At 39.8% G+C, this 14,859-nt stretch overlaps 1 protein-coding gene across 5 annotated transcripts in view; it reads right to left on the reverse strand.

Moving 5' to 3' along the window:
* Window positions 1-1,160: 1,160 nt before the first annotated feature.
* LOC129771845 (arginine kinase 1) overlaps window positions 1,161-14,859 on the reverse strand; it is an 83,703-nt gene continuing 70,004 nt past the window's right edge. For 3 of the 5 annotated variants that reach the window (XM_055775935.1, XM_055775934.1, XM_055775939.1), the window contains 2 exons: window positions 2,252-2,433; window positions 1,161-2,170 (listed from right to left, as the gene is read on the reverse strand). In XM_055775935.1, coding sequence (XP_055631910.1) covers window positions 1,269-2,170; window positions 2,252-2,433 — 1,084 coding nt within the window. In that variant the 3' untranslated portion in view covers window positions 1,161-1,268. Of the gene's footprint in view, window positions 2,171-2,251; window positions 2,434-4,410; window positions 4,842-14,859 lie in introns of those variants that run through there. The other 2 variants (XM_055775937.1, XM_055775938.1) reach the window with 2 other exon arrangements.

Raw genomic sequence — 14,859 nt, forward strand, 5'->3', positions numbered from 1 at the left:
ACGAGTAATGTTGCGTGCACCTACCAAGTAGACTGCTTGGATCGAAATCAGAGTGGGAAAATGGAAGCCGGCCTACTTTTGTACCATTTTCATTTTGACATATAGTGCATGTATCGTGTTATATTATTTGTTGTGATTTCGATGAAAATTGAGAACTAGTGATGTGTTTCTGTTTTCGAAATATAAAATTGAACTTGGACAAATATTCGATGTTATGTTGGAAATTAACTGCAAAAATGCTGAAATATCGGAAAATTCAAGGCTCGAACAATCATCGTTGCGAGTAGACTTGTATTATTGTGTGTGATGTGTTGATTTTTGAAAAAAAAACAGATTTTGAATATAAAATGTAGTATTTAATATTGATCAAAATTGATTTCAAATATCTAACAAGTCATCCATATCAAGAGCTCGAACTGCGCACCTCCAGGGATGCGTTGGGCATTGTCGCAACTGATAACATACTTGTGCAATCAGCATCTGCGGTTGCATGAGCAGTTTTTCTTCGAATATATTTAATATATTGTTGAATACAGATATATATCTGTTTTCCAAAATATTTATTAGTGTCCACGTGGATGTAATCTATACCCCTATCCCCCCTCACCATGGACAAACGTGGACATTTTCGTAACCCCTATCCCCCCTAAAGTTGTCCACGTGATATGTGGACAGCCCCTTTAAGTAGAGACAAGTGAAGCTTTTGTGATTTCTTGTTAGCTATATTTGATATTATAGTAAACATATTTCTTGGTTAGATAAATTGAATTTTTCATCTGAAAACGAAAGCAAAGAAGATAAAAAACGTTCATTGGAGGGGCGAAACCCAAGATACCCGCCCCAGGTGTCACCCGGTCACACCACGCCACTGCATGCGGATGAACAATTGAAACCCCGAAAGACAATACTATACCGGTCATTTAGTGAGACATCAGCCGGAATGCTAGAGAAATAGTGTGGAAAACGGTAGGCAACATTGGTTCAAATAAAAATGTCATACACTTCTCTAATTTTTTTCAATTTTATTTGAACATGAAAAACAAACCTAATAATAAATATAACGATGTATTCACAGCATCCCAAATATCTTCAGGCAGCGGAATGGAGAATTTCGTATATGGCATGAACTATGAAACGCGTCATTCAAAAAACTATCGAAATTTTTAGTTTTTTTCAATTTTTATTTAATTTTTTTTCCTTCATTTAATGAGTTTTCAATTGGATTTTTCTTGCTTGTGTTAATATTGAATCAGTTGGGTTTTGTTTGTTTACAACGACTTCTCAATCTTGATGAGTTCAGAAATGCCATCGTACATCTCCTTGACGGCCTGGTATTCAGTCAGACCCATGCGGCGCTTGTTGGAGATATCATAGATACCGCCCTCAGCCTCGGTGTGCTCACCGCGGGTACCACGGACCTGCAGGTTGTACTTGGCGGCAATCGATTCCAGCTTGGCGTAATCCTTGGCCAACTTCGGGACCTTAATGTGGACCGAAGCGCGGATGGTGGTTCCCAGGTTGGTTGGGCAGAAGGTCAGGAAACCAAGACGGTCGTGGTGGGAGAATGGAACACGCTTCTCAATATCGTTGACAGCGGTAACCAGGCGGCGATAGACCTGGCCCAGATCACCACCCATCTGCATGGAGATGATGCGAAGATGATCCTCCTCATTGCACCAGACCAGGAAGGTCTTGTTGTCGTTGTGGTAGATACCACGTCCAGTTGGCCAGAAGCGGCAAGCGTTGGCAGCCTGCAGGAATCGATCACCCTCCTTGAACAGGAAGTGGTCGTCGATCAGCTGCTGCTGGACAGACTTCTCCATACCGGTCAGCGGGTAGAATTTGCCCTTCAGTTCACCCTCCAGCCCGGACAGAGTGGCCGAAACCTTATCCTCCATCTCCTTGTACTGGGCCTCGGTCAGGCATGGGTTGAACGGATAGCCCTGCATCGAGCGACCGCAACGGACACGGGTCGACACGACGAACTCACCGGTCGGGTCAACGTTGCCAAAGGTGCTGACATCGCCGAAATCGCTCGCCGGGTGCTTGTCGGTTTTCTTGAAGCCCATGTGGTACTCCTCGATCATTGGGTCGAAAATATCGGCGAAAACGGTGTAGGCATCGGCGTCCGGGGCGTAGATACCGAAGCCAGAATCAAGGTTTTCAACTCCTGCGGGGTAGAGAGCGAAAAATGGGAGGGGGCACATATGAGTTATGACAGATTTTTAAGTTAATTTTGGGTTGAATTTACCAGATTGAATGCAGTCCAGAAGGGTGGATCCGAAGGAGGTCTTCTTATTCTTCAGGGAATCGAAGATTTCCTTGGTCAGATGCTTCTTCAGCAGAGACTTGGAGTCCGAAGCCGCCAGCTTGGCGAATCCAGCTTCCAACTTTTCAAGAACTGCTGCGTCAACCATGGTGTCCGATTTGTTTCTGCAAATAATGGGGAGTTTTTGATTAGAAAGTGTGCAAGAGGAAGTTTTTGTTGGAGCGAAACACACATAACTGAAAATAAAAGGCTCAATGGTTTCAAATAACCTTAAGTTGAATTCTTTGATTACTGATTTGTTTCGTGGGAGACTTATAGTAATGCATCGAAATCCGAACGCTTAAGCGCTTACGATAATAACTTCAACAACTGAAAAATATTAACATATAGCATAAAAAATTAGCGTTCCTATAGAATTAGAAAGCCTTCATGTAAGTTATGAATCACAGAATTCCACAAAATCATGTTATATTTGTTCAAAATTTTAAATTTTTTTCATCGTGTCGTGATTTTAAATCCAGACACTTTTTAATCATGATTTGAAATCCGGACACTTTTGCTTTTAATTCCGGGCACGTGTTTTCTTTGCATTTATTTGAGAGAACTTATTTATTAATTATTGTAGAACTTATTAACATGTGCGTCATAAGTATGGGGACTAAATGGGAACACGTTTGGTACAAAAGTTTTTTTTTAATTCAATTATTTATTGTATTTTCACAAGATGATTACTACAAGATGGCGGTATTCACAATCCTATCAATATGGGTATCAAATGAAAGGGCTTGATTAGTAGAAAACAGCAATTTATGAAAAATGTAAATCCAAGATGGCGACCGCTACAAAATGGCGGATTATATATTCTATCAGAACCCCATCAATATGGTTATCAAACGAAAGGGATTGACTAGTAGAACACAGTTATTTATGAAAAATGCAAATCCAAAATTTTAAAGAAACTATTGAACGGTTTAATTGTAGAGAAATATACTAATGATACAGATAATGTACTTAAAAATGAAATATATAAAAAACACTTTTTAAGTTCAACGGTTTCATTGTGATTAAACATAATAATAATACAGATGATGTGCTAAAAGCTTGAAAATAATTAGGCAAGTAGCAGTTAGTAGTTATCACACCCCTTTCTTCATTAATCTAGGGCATTGATGAGACTAAAATAAAATCCAGGGGCATGTAATGAAACAACTAATTGCAGATAATGGGAATCTGACGTGGCCCATTTGGGATTTGCATTCCTCATGAATGTGTTCTACTGTGTTCTACTAGTCAATCCTTTTCGTTCGTTACCCATATTGATGGGGTTCTGAGAAATTATTCAATCCGCCATTTTGTAGCGGTCACCATTTTGGCCCTATTGCATTTACATTTTTCATCAATAATTGTATTGTACTAATCAAGCCCTTTCATTTGATACCCATATTGATAAGGTTTGGAAAAAATATATATTTGTATTTGTATTTCGTTTGATACACCGAATTCTCCAGGTCTGGCCCCCAGCGACTTTTTCCTGTTTTTTCCGATCCTGAGGCCTATTTTGGCCGAAAAAGTACTATAAAAATGGTATCGAAAAGTTACAAGATCACTATAATCGCTGTATCGCCCTCGAAGGCGATTATTTTGAATAAAAAAATTGAATTTGGCAGAAAAATTTAGTTTTATTGTGTTACAATAGCAACTATCAGTCACATAAATTCAACATGCAAAAAATGTCATGGTTTTGGCATGATATTGAATATGATTAAAAAGTGTCCGGATTAAAAAGCGTCCGGATTCAAAAGCATCACTGTAACAGAAAATACAATCTTAACAACAAAAAGGTAACATAATCCAGTTAAACGATTTTGTAGGATTCAGGGACTAAAATTAACCGATGTGCGGCATAATTAAATGATTTATTCATTTCCAGATAGGAAGAGATCAACGATTGCACTCTGACGCGTTCCTTCTCTGGTTTGGGATATTGAAGATGAGACAACAGCCGAAAAAATCCTCGTTTTTCACAGCTTCTCTTCCTTCCTGGACATTTTGGTTCCACATCAAACAAGGCAAGCATTGTGGCTGTAGAGTATTTTCTAGCATTTTCACGCAAACCTGCTCCTTCATTATGCCGCACTTACCTCGACAGAAATACCATCGAGTTTGATACACACCCTTCGCCACCACTGTTTACGCCGTCGCCACCCTCGTCTCCGGTGGCGGTTCCAGTTGCAGCTGTTTCATTTTCAACAACTTTTTCCTTCTTGTCCTTTGACGCACAACCACCCATTTTTTTTCTCAACAAAACACACACCACACACAAACAAACGCGCGTTATCTCTCACTACCGTATTCTCTATATCCCTCTCTGTGGGGGTGGGGGTGTTTGTATATATATATTTATCCTGATGAAGAAGATATCAACCACTATTTTTTATATTTCTTGGTCTTTGCGGAAAAAGTTGCTACAATATTTTCTTGCAAATTTATTGTGCGTAATTCAGAGAGGAGTGACACTGGCGGGATAAATCGTTTTGAAAATCTCACTGATGTTGGATTTAATGTGCGTTTTCCGTTGTGGATCCTTCGATAAATGTCATAGTCAATAGTTCACTCTATCTCTCTTCGTGAATGGTATAAATAATCCTGTCAACAATATTGTTGGCTGACATAAAAAGCTCCAATTGTATATAAGGATTATCAATCTGTACGAATTGTAAAAATGTTGTTTCGCTTCCGATCGAGCTTCATAACACAACGCGCTTATTTTGCAATCGAATCAGCTTCGATATACAACAGTTGGCAACTCTTGCTCTCCGGTCTGAGAGTCTCTATTATCACACACCCTGCCGTTTTTTTTTCGCGAGGAACAAATCGAGCCCAGTTCTCTTCGTCTTGCGGGAATCTCAATCAAGTTCTCGATGTTTTTGGAAGCACCAATCAACTGATTATAAAATGTGTATATTGGATCTTCTTCGATTGCTCAGAACATGCAGCAGTTTTATCTTCAATACAGAGGACAGTCAACCTTCCACACCCTTTTCTAGTGGAACAAACTTTTTCCTTTCTAATTTTTTCTTTCGACAAGGTCCTGATGGAGGAAAGGAATTTGTGCGTCTCGATATTAAATTATTCGGAGAAATGCACACACAGTTTTCACCACACTCAGAGATTCCCGGGAAGCCACTGTTTGTGGATCAAATCCGAGATATTCGTGGCACTGATTGGGATGCAAACTAATCTTCAGTTGGGCGGCTTTTGTTCTGCTGCTGCTGCGTCCAGACCTGCCTATCACTATTCTACGGACACTACTCGCAGTCGAGCTCTGACCGGTGTCTCTGGCAGTGCGGCACACGCTTCTGGCTGGCTCTGACTTCCTGCACCCTACACAACACAACACAAGGGTAGAATTTCACACTCTCGGAGGATAGGGTTCAGTATCATCACCCTCCTGGAAGCTGTTGTCTCATTCGCTCCGCAAACAATATCTGTCCAGAGGTGTGTATCATTTCCTCTCTCGCTTTTTGGAATTGAAAATCGCACCCCTCGCGTGAATATGGGTAGAAGCAGGAAGCAAAGCAATGTAGGCGCGCTGCTCTGCTGCTATCCCCTTCGCGTGTTGAATTTTCATTTTCTCGGGACTGTTGCTTGTGTGCATCGGTAGTGGTGTATGTGTGTCTAACAACGGTCGCACCCTAACTAGCGCTGCCAACAGTCACGGATTGAAACTTTTTCCATGAAGGAGCGCGCGCGATCGTACTCTCTCAGAGCCCAATGACACCAAATGCTTGATTGGAATTCAATTACAAGGGAAGCCTCCTTCTGGAAGCAAATTTCTATCGATGCTTATGGATTTCTCACAGCATAGTTAACCCAAATCTCGTTTATTACTTTACTACCCCTCAGCTTGTCTAAATGATTACAAAAAAAACAAACCTATAAATCAATCAAGGGGGTCGTATATTTACATACTCCTTTGGTTGTCTGTTCTGTTTGGCAGAAAAAAATCTCACCAAGGACAAACTACGCACGTGCCAATAACAAAATAAAGTAACCATCATTATTGGTAAGGACATTCGTGTGTAGTTACGCAGAAAGCAGTAAGCATACATGCGTAACCACACGCGGAGGAACACATCCTGCACGAATAACCCTCTTCTCTTTGTACGGGAAAAATGCGCGCATGAGCCGTAGAGTTTAATCACATGTTCTCCCTAGAGTCGGTAGAAGAGCCATCTGGTGATGAGCATTGTCCGATTTGACGTGATGTCAATAACTGAATTCAGATGAAATAACGACGTTATCATCTTTCTCTCTGTGAATGAGCTCACGGCGTGTATAGCAGGGGTATGACTAAAACGTTAAATCGCTTATATTGCCAATGTACCCAATATTGCTGCGGTTCACTGACATTTTGGTTCTGTCAATTACTGTTGTTTACATCTCGGTCCAATTATATAGTCGAATAGTGGCTAACTTTAAACTCCATCTTAAATGTGAACACCTCCATGTGAAACCGAAATATGAAAATCACTCATGCAGTTATAAATAAAGCATACTATCACCGTGATTTCAACGATTTCAATCCTCGCAAATGATTTGTTGGTAAACAAATGACGCCATATTGATGTTGATTTTGGGTAGCCTATATTCAATTGATGTCTAACCCCTGGTGTATAGCATTCTAGCCTATACTCAAACCAAACTCAAACGAGCAGTGTTAAACTCTGTCTGAAAAAAGCAGATTAAAAATCACATGCCACGAAGTAACCCTTGGTATGTCAATAAAATTTATCAAAGCTATGTTCTCGTACTGGAAAAACGATAAAATACATTATTTGTCGTGCTTTACTCGTTGAAATCATATTGTTTCTCTTATTCGGCTTATTATTCTAACCGACCATGGGACTGAGCACATAATTTTATGCAAGTCTGAAACAACGGAAGAAGAATGGACGGATGAAAAATCGTTTCAGTGAACAGAAACATGTATAAAATTTTGCCGGGTTGTCAGAGAGACATGAAGGGCCTTATTCCCGTATACACTCCACGGTGAAAACGAAATGAACGGGACGTCATCGAACTTCGTTTTACGAGTTATTGAAGCGTCAAAGATAACAATGGAATTTCAGACAGAATGAACACTTTTCAAAGAGAAATTATGAATGAAAATTAACTTATCCTTATCAAATTAGTGTTCAATGTGAATGGAAAATTTAATTTTTTTTTCATGTGGCGAAATAATCTCTTACAAAAATTGTATCTAAAGATAATTTTATATTATTCTATATTACAGAGGATGCTGTATTTTTTATATGTTTGGTTTTTTACATAACATACCCTCAAATCAGAGAGGTGTTTTTTTTCATGTTTGAGTTATGATTTTTCAAAGTTAACCTATGGTTCGAAAAAACAATTTTCCCCCTTTTTCCACTACAAAAAAACATAATTTTTGAACTACTGGACCGATTGAAATGATCAACATTTGATATGTTGAAGCTTATGAGTTAGTTTGCATGCATTGTCAGAACCAGTACTTGCTCATGTGGAGTCCTTAGCGTTCGCTGGTCTCATGCAAATTTACGATGTGAACCAAGTCAATATGAATGATAAGCTACCTGACCCATCACTCGTTAACGATTCATACACAATTTTAAAAGCCGACCATCACCACAAGCCCTTTCTTTTAAAATTTGACGCGTCCATTCGCCTGCCCGGTGATTCAGCAGCTCGCAGTGAGTATGAATTGCCACTGTGACGCTATCAACGCGCTAATCGGCTCATTGAATTAGACAGAACCTCTTGATTCTTCCGAAGACAGCCGCATCTGCCCTCTAAGACAACATATATCAAATAACCCAAGATACCCCTCCCAATCAGTGACGTAAGCCTTCGCTGAATTCCACCCAGCCATGGTGGAATACCCAATCCAATCCATAATCTGCGTAACCCCCTGAAACTCCGAACTTAATTTCCGTTACAAAGCAGCTGCAAATAAGTAGAGGAGATGTGTCTAAAACGCACCTGCCGGGCTATTTGACCCGCCTGATTTTCTCGTAAACCAGCAAGAATAGAAATGCAATGGATATCGGCAATCGTGCTAGTCAATGATAGAATCCTGCCATGCAAGTTTTACATTTGTAACATGCTTTGAAAAAATAATAAAAATAATTTTCTTTGGAAGCGATTTTCGATGTCATTTTCTACATCATTTCTATAAGGTTTTTGCTGCTTGAAACCGATTCAGAGGCGATAACTGTAGGTCATATTTATTGAGTCGAGTTCCCAGTGAATATCTCAGACGAAGAAAATGGTAAGAGAGGAATATTTTCTTTCTCAATTTGATATTTTCCGTATCAGTTTACCATCGGGCAGTATGGCATACCCTCGATCAGGGCAATTTGCTCGCTTTCGGCCGTAAACACGTAACACGAGAGAAATAGCTTGTATGTGAGGGATGCCAAATGATTTTTTCAAATATCTCTGCATGGTACGAATAAATGCCTTCAAATGTAATCATAATGAACAAAAATGAGCAAACCATCACAATATTTCTAAATTATGTTAGATAAATCACACAAACAATTGTTTTCACATACTTTGAAATGACCTCAGTATGTTTTCACAAAATTAAATGTCTTGAAAATGAAAACATGTCTTCACATCTGGCATCTATATTATGTGCTCAGAGAATGCAGGAAAACAAGAACGCGGACTGGAGAATTAATGCACGAATACTGGGAGAACACGCTCACCGGAGGAACGGTTTCTTCTCTTCGCTGGTGGGCATGAAGGGAATAGATTGATGGAATCTCTCATTCATACAAGCTGTTTCTCTGAGCTTTATAGTCTCTGAGAGAAACAACTCATGGGCATATTATACTTCTGCTGGACCATTTAACACCGTATGATTGGAAATTTAGAATTTGGGCGCCTTACAAAATAAAATTCGTAGCACTTTTGTTATTCAGTCTCTAAAATACAGAACGATTACAGATGACTGAGGGTTAACTAATCTACGTACTGACGTAGTTGTTATCTTAAATTTTAAGAGCACGGTCAAGATAAATCCGTTCTCGCTTAGGGGGTGCGTATTGCGCACTTCTCCTATATCTGTGCAGTTCGCCGTAGGGGAAGTGGGGATAAGACGGACATGTTAAGAAGATTTTCAATTGTATCTTTGGAAACTCATGTTTCCCAAAACTTGAATGCAGTTTCTTACAAATCCAATATACTGTTTTTCGAAATAGCGCACTCGTCGAATTTTAAACTTTGGCGAGTCACACAGTTCCCTGCAGAGAGTGCTCGTATGTGACGCCCTGAGTCGCTACTCGACTGCAGTACACTTCAAAACGAAATCATGGAATTATTGTTAACTAGTAAGCTACCAAAACCTCACCTGAGTAAGACCTACTTTTATCGCCAGACGCTGATGAAAATCAGAGAAATTTCCATAGAAATGTTCGGAATATTTTTTTTTCCAAACGTAAAATATAAAGATTTCGGATCGGAAGGATGGCGATGGAAGAAGTACTTGAACTGGTGGAACGCAATTACCCGGATGTATAGTTTCGATGCAAGTAAGAGAGGTTTTTCGCGGATAGAAAAACTACCAGGACTGATCTGCCATGAAGAGACGTAAAAAAGGGAACCGGATGTAGGTGATGAAGTGTCGAATCAAGCTCTGGCAACAATCTTCCTCAGTAGCGATCGGAGCATTTATGGCTTGGTGCAGAATGCGAATGCAGCCAAGATGGCCCAAATGGAGACGAACACGGATAGATCTGTGGAGCAAAACAAGGCCCAGTTGGTCTTCACGGGCTTCTCGCAGATCAAAGGCATCGACTCCAGTAAACCTTTCCACCTGTAGTCCGGTACGCTAAGATTCGGTACTTGATGTCAAAGGCTGCCAAAATGAACCTCAAGATACATCAGCTGGATGTGGTGACAATCTAGGCGAGGGAGACATTTGCTTGGATCAGCCGGTAGGATTCGTGTATCCTTACCCAGTAGGTTTTGTCGGTTGCGGCAAGCACTCTATGGCCTCAAGCAAACCTGTAGGATGCGGAACCAGAAATACATAGGTTTGAAGCGATCCGCCTATAACATGTGTATGTAGTTCAAGATTGATTGGTAACATGATACCCATTGTGGCTAGGAACGTGGACGATATACTAATGTTTTCAAAAAACCTGCAATTTATCCGCCTCTAATCATCACATAGATAACTGGATATTGAAGTATATTGAGGCAACCAATGACCTTTCTCTGCATTTAGGGATAACAAAATGGAATGTTCTTTCGAGGTAGATTATAATGAGATAAAGGAGAACACAAATCAAACTCTGGTTTTCTGACCAAGGTGAATGATCGACTGACATACTAAGGTCCCCAAAAACGAACCCTGCATTTCTCTCTCTTCAACAGAGGCTGAGTTTGCGGCAGAAAAATTTGTGAATTAATTTTGCAGGACACCATGGATACTATCACAATATTCCCGAAGGAGAATGGCGATACTAAAGTTATCATTGAATGATATTTGAAGTCGTCGCCTCTTCTGTTATCGACTCGGATATAAAATAAGAACTAAAAATTAACGTGAGTTCCAGAATAAAGCGAGTGACTGACACGACTACTGTTATGTCATATATCTCGCGACGCAGAATGAGGCGGATTGTCAGTCTTCTGATAGGCATCGCCGTCTTCAACATCTGCCGAACGAAACAAATTAGTCGAAACTGGATCAAACGTTACACGTGATGCTCTAGACCCCTTTCTGGACTTTTAGAAGTCACTATGGAAAATACAGTAGAACCCCGATTATCCACGGAATAATCAGGCAAGGACTAAAAATGAGATACAAACACAAAAAAAACGATATTTCAGCATGAAAATTATGTTCTATTAACACAGACAGCATTAAACTATTCATCTGATCACCGCGGATCATCCGCTCGCGGATAATCATGGTTCTACTGTAATAGCCAATATCGCGTTCAAGAAAAAAAATCCAATAACTACTAGAGGTCGACTATTACTTGAAGACATTCCGAATCGATCTCAATCACGACTATTACATTTGACAGTCAATTTACACGAAGCAAAATAATTGTCCAGGTTTTCTAGATCATCATTTCTCAGATTTTATGGTTTTCAACGAAAAACTGTTACCTGAAGCTGGGTCGAGTTACAAGCTAAGCACTCAACCTTTTTTTTTTTTGTTTCATCTCTGGTTATCATAACAATTTGCAATATCACGTGCTATGAATCATGAACCAGTAAACACCTGTAATTTCTAATGAAAAGATAGTTGGAGACGTGTGTTACACAAACAGGCGCTCCAAACACAAACTTATATTCCAAAGCTTGAACATTCAAGCCGATACCAATATTGCGCCTAGCTTTATTATCTATATTTCCCACTCGCAGCGCGGGTGCGCATGGAAAACATGCTTCGATTTGCATATTATTACCCTGCTACATGTTTATCCTCAGTCGAGAAATATCCCCTCGCGTACAGTATCACAAACAGAACAAAATAAGCACCGAACGTGAAGTAGAAAACGGTGAAGTACTTTCGGTACTTTGATCCCACGATCTTAGCCATTAACGATTGCGATTGTTCTAAATGTTTTGCACACTGCCACGCATAACCCCAGATAAACTATGATCACTCCACACTACGCTACGCTTGCTGCGTTGAAATATCCAAATATTTTTTCCACTTTCTACAACGTTGCAGCTCAGCTTAAAACTGAGCTCTTACCGACGAAAAGCTTGGAGCCAAAGGTGGTAGTGTCTGTGAATCTAGACACAGTTTTACTGCGTTTCTTTTGCTCATGTTTTTGCGTGCGTTGTATATGTAGTCTTCAAAACGTATTTATAAACCGCCAATTTCCTCCTCTTTAGTGAACTATTCACTTTCTCCAAGGCGCGTGAACCGCGTAAATTATTATTGATATGGAACATATCAGCGCAACTGAACTTCAGAGAAATTCAAACTTGGATAAAAAGATGTTTGAAACACTCTGGAGATCATATTACTACTCATGAAATCCTAATCTGGATCGTGTCGCATGAAGCCCGAATTTCGAGACATCAAAAGTAATAGAAAGCACTACAACAACAAACACTAGAGGGAAAACTATGGTCCGGAGTCGCTCTTCACACGCGGATTGTGGAACGATGACTGATATAGGCTACTCGTTACTGGACCCGCAACGATCGCGTACGTCTGTACTATCAACACAATATCCGCGCGCGTGTTGACAGTGGTGTCTCTTCCGAGCTAGCTATACATTTTGAGAGTAGCTCTGTGTATATTCATCACACTTGCTAAGACTCTTGCTACTCGCTTATCGAACCAATTGATATGTAAAAAAAACCGTCACTCTAGTCACGACAGGGTCAACCAGCAGAGCTCAAACATCATTATCAGCGCGCACAGCACAGCACTCGTGACATAATTAAAATCATCGTTAAAAAAAGCTACCCAAATTGTATTGTAACTGCATCATCGACAGCCCCGAAAGTGTTGATCGAAACAGCTGATAGCGGATAGCACGATGACAGTTATTGATGGCGCTCATCCGTTCGTCGTAATATACCCGGACCCGCGTGACGTTAGGTGCTAAATCTCCAAGTACCATCGGTGTCTCTATCTGCAGTGCAAAGCTATTTGAATGGGACACATTTGTTACCAGGAAAGATAAGATTGCTTGCTCTCTGGCAGGCAAAGTCGAGTTTAGTAACTAGCGAAATACTGACTGCAATCTTCCCCGATAGGGTGGTGGAGTGCAATTGCAATATGCTGATAAGAATTATCTTATTCGCACAAAAGATAAAAGAGGTATCCAATTGTGGTGAGCTGTGAAACAGAAATAGGGGGTTCATATTTTTCCATAAGTGTTCTAGTGTAAAAAAACCGGATTGTTTCGGAAGGGAAGTTTATTACTTTCGTACGTCTCAGTCATGATCTTAACATCCAAAAACAAACAGGGTGTGGTGAATCTCCCTCAGCAAACTGTCGAAGTTTCATGACAAACCATACAGTGGTCGGTCGAAGAGTCTTTATTGAATTTCCTTCTAAAATCCATGTAAATTCTAACGAAAAATTTGAATGGATGCAAGAAGTTTATGGCGTTGATTGCTCATCCGAAACTCGAGTATTCGAATGGTTCAGGACGATCACCGATTATTACCGAAAGAAAGATCGATAAAGTACATTATTTCGCGATAGTTTGCCAATATTATGCAATGAACATGTATTTCAGACATACTTCATTAAACAACCATACACGATTTATAAATTTATAATAATCATATTTAATTTTTTTCAATCAACGGTTGATTTGATTAGGTGTAGGATGAGAAACTGCCTAATATATAAATTGATATCAGGAGACACCTCTATTGATTTAACATTTGGAAAACAACATTCACATTCACCTTATTGCGCTTATGTACAGGGTCTTTCAGATTAAACGCTCACGCAACAAATTTTAATAACTTTTACAAAAGTGAACCGATTTTTATTTTTAAAAACCTAAAATAAAGCTTGTTTTAGGACATTTTCGATGTGACCACCCTTTTTTCGATAACGCGCTTTAAACGGTGAACAAAATTCTTCATGCACAACTCTGACATTACGACTTCGATGCTTTTAAAAATCCGAGTTATTTCTTCTTTAAGTTAAGTTAAGTTCCAAATTTTGTGGCTTATTAACTCTTTCGTTACGAGCGTCGTCTATAGACGACATCCGGGCGACGTCCTGTGTGTACGAGTGTCGTCTATAGACGTAATTTACGACGAGAAATTCCTACCATAAGAGGGCAAAGTTTCATTAAGGCTTCAGTTGTTCGAGTAATACGATTTCACTCAAAATACACGTTCTTGTAAATTGTACATCTTGACACTAAAAACCATCCGATTAGACTGAACGAATAGCCGAATATTATCGTCCCAAAGTGGGAATGCAGTGTTACCATCGACGGAGCGAAAAAAAAATTTTAAATGGAGCTATTCGATTTTTTCGCGTGGGCGTTTAATCTGAAGGACACGCGGTGTTTTCAAGCCGTTTAATTTGAGATCATGAAAACCACGGAGCTTTAGAAAACAATTCCTCTGTGTATCCGGTAAATTGGAGGGTCGAGATGTGCAAAATGGGGAAACGCATTGAGATTTTACGTGAAACTACTGTAGAAGCACTAATGGGGTAAATTTTCCTGAAGTACAGACCATTTAAATCACTGGTAGATTGCCCCAGTAGAGGTATGAAACGCAAAACGAATACAAATGTCATCGTCAGGGTGATAAAGAAAACCTCACGCCGTCAGTTTCTGATCGAACTATTCGAGGGAGATTTTGTTTTCTGTATTATAGTGACTTTTTCAACAAGAAAAGCCTGTACGTATGAAGCGCAAACCGGGAAAGGGACCAGGGTCGATATATTTAAGACACCGGGGAACATGAGGAAGCAAGGTTACGGTTTGTGAGTGTTCTCTATGATCTAGAGTAGAAACTCTTATGAAAATGGATTGGATGACCTGGCCTGACCAAGCGATCCTACATCAACATTCTGCGCAAAAATT

Source organism: Toxorhynchites rutilus, chromosome 2 (assembly GCF_029784135.1).
Source record: "Toxorhynchites rutilus septentrionalis strain SRP chromosome 2, ASM2978413v1, whole genome shotgun sequence".
Classification (NCBI taxonomy): domain Eukaryota; kingdom Metazoa; phylum Arthropoda; class Insecta; order Diptera; family Culicidae; genus Toxorhynchites; species Toxorhynchites rutilus.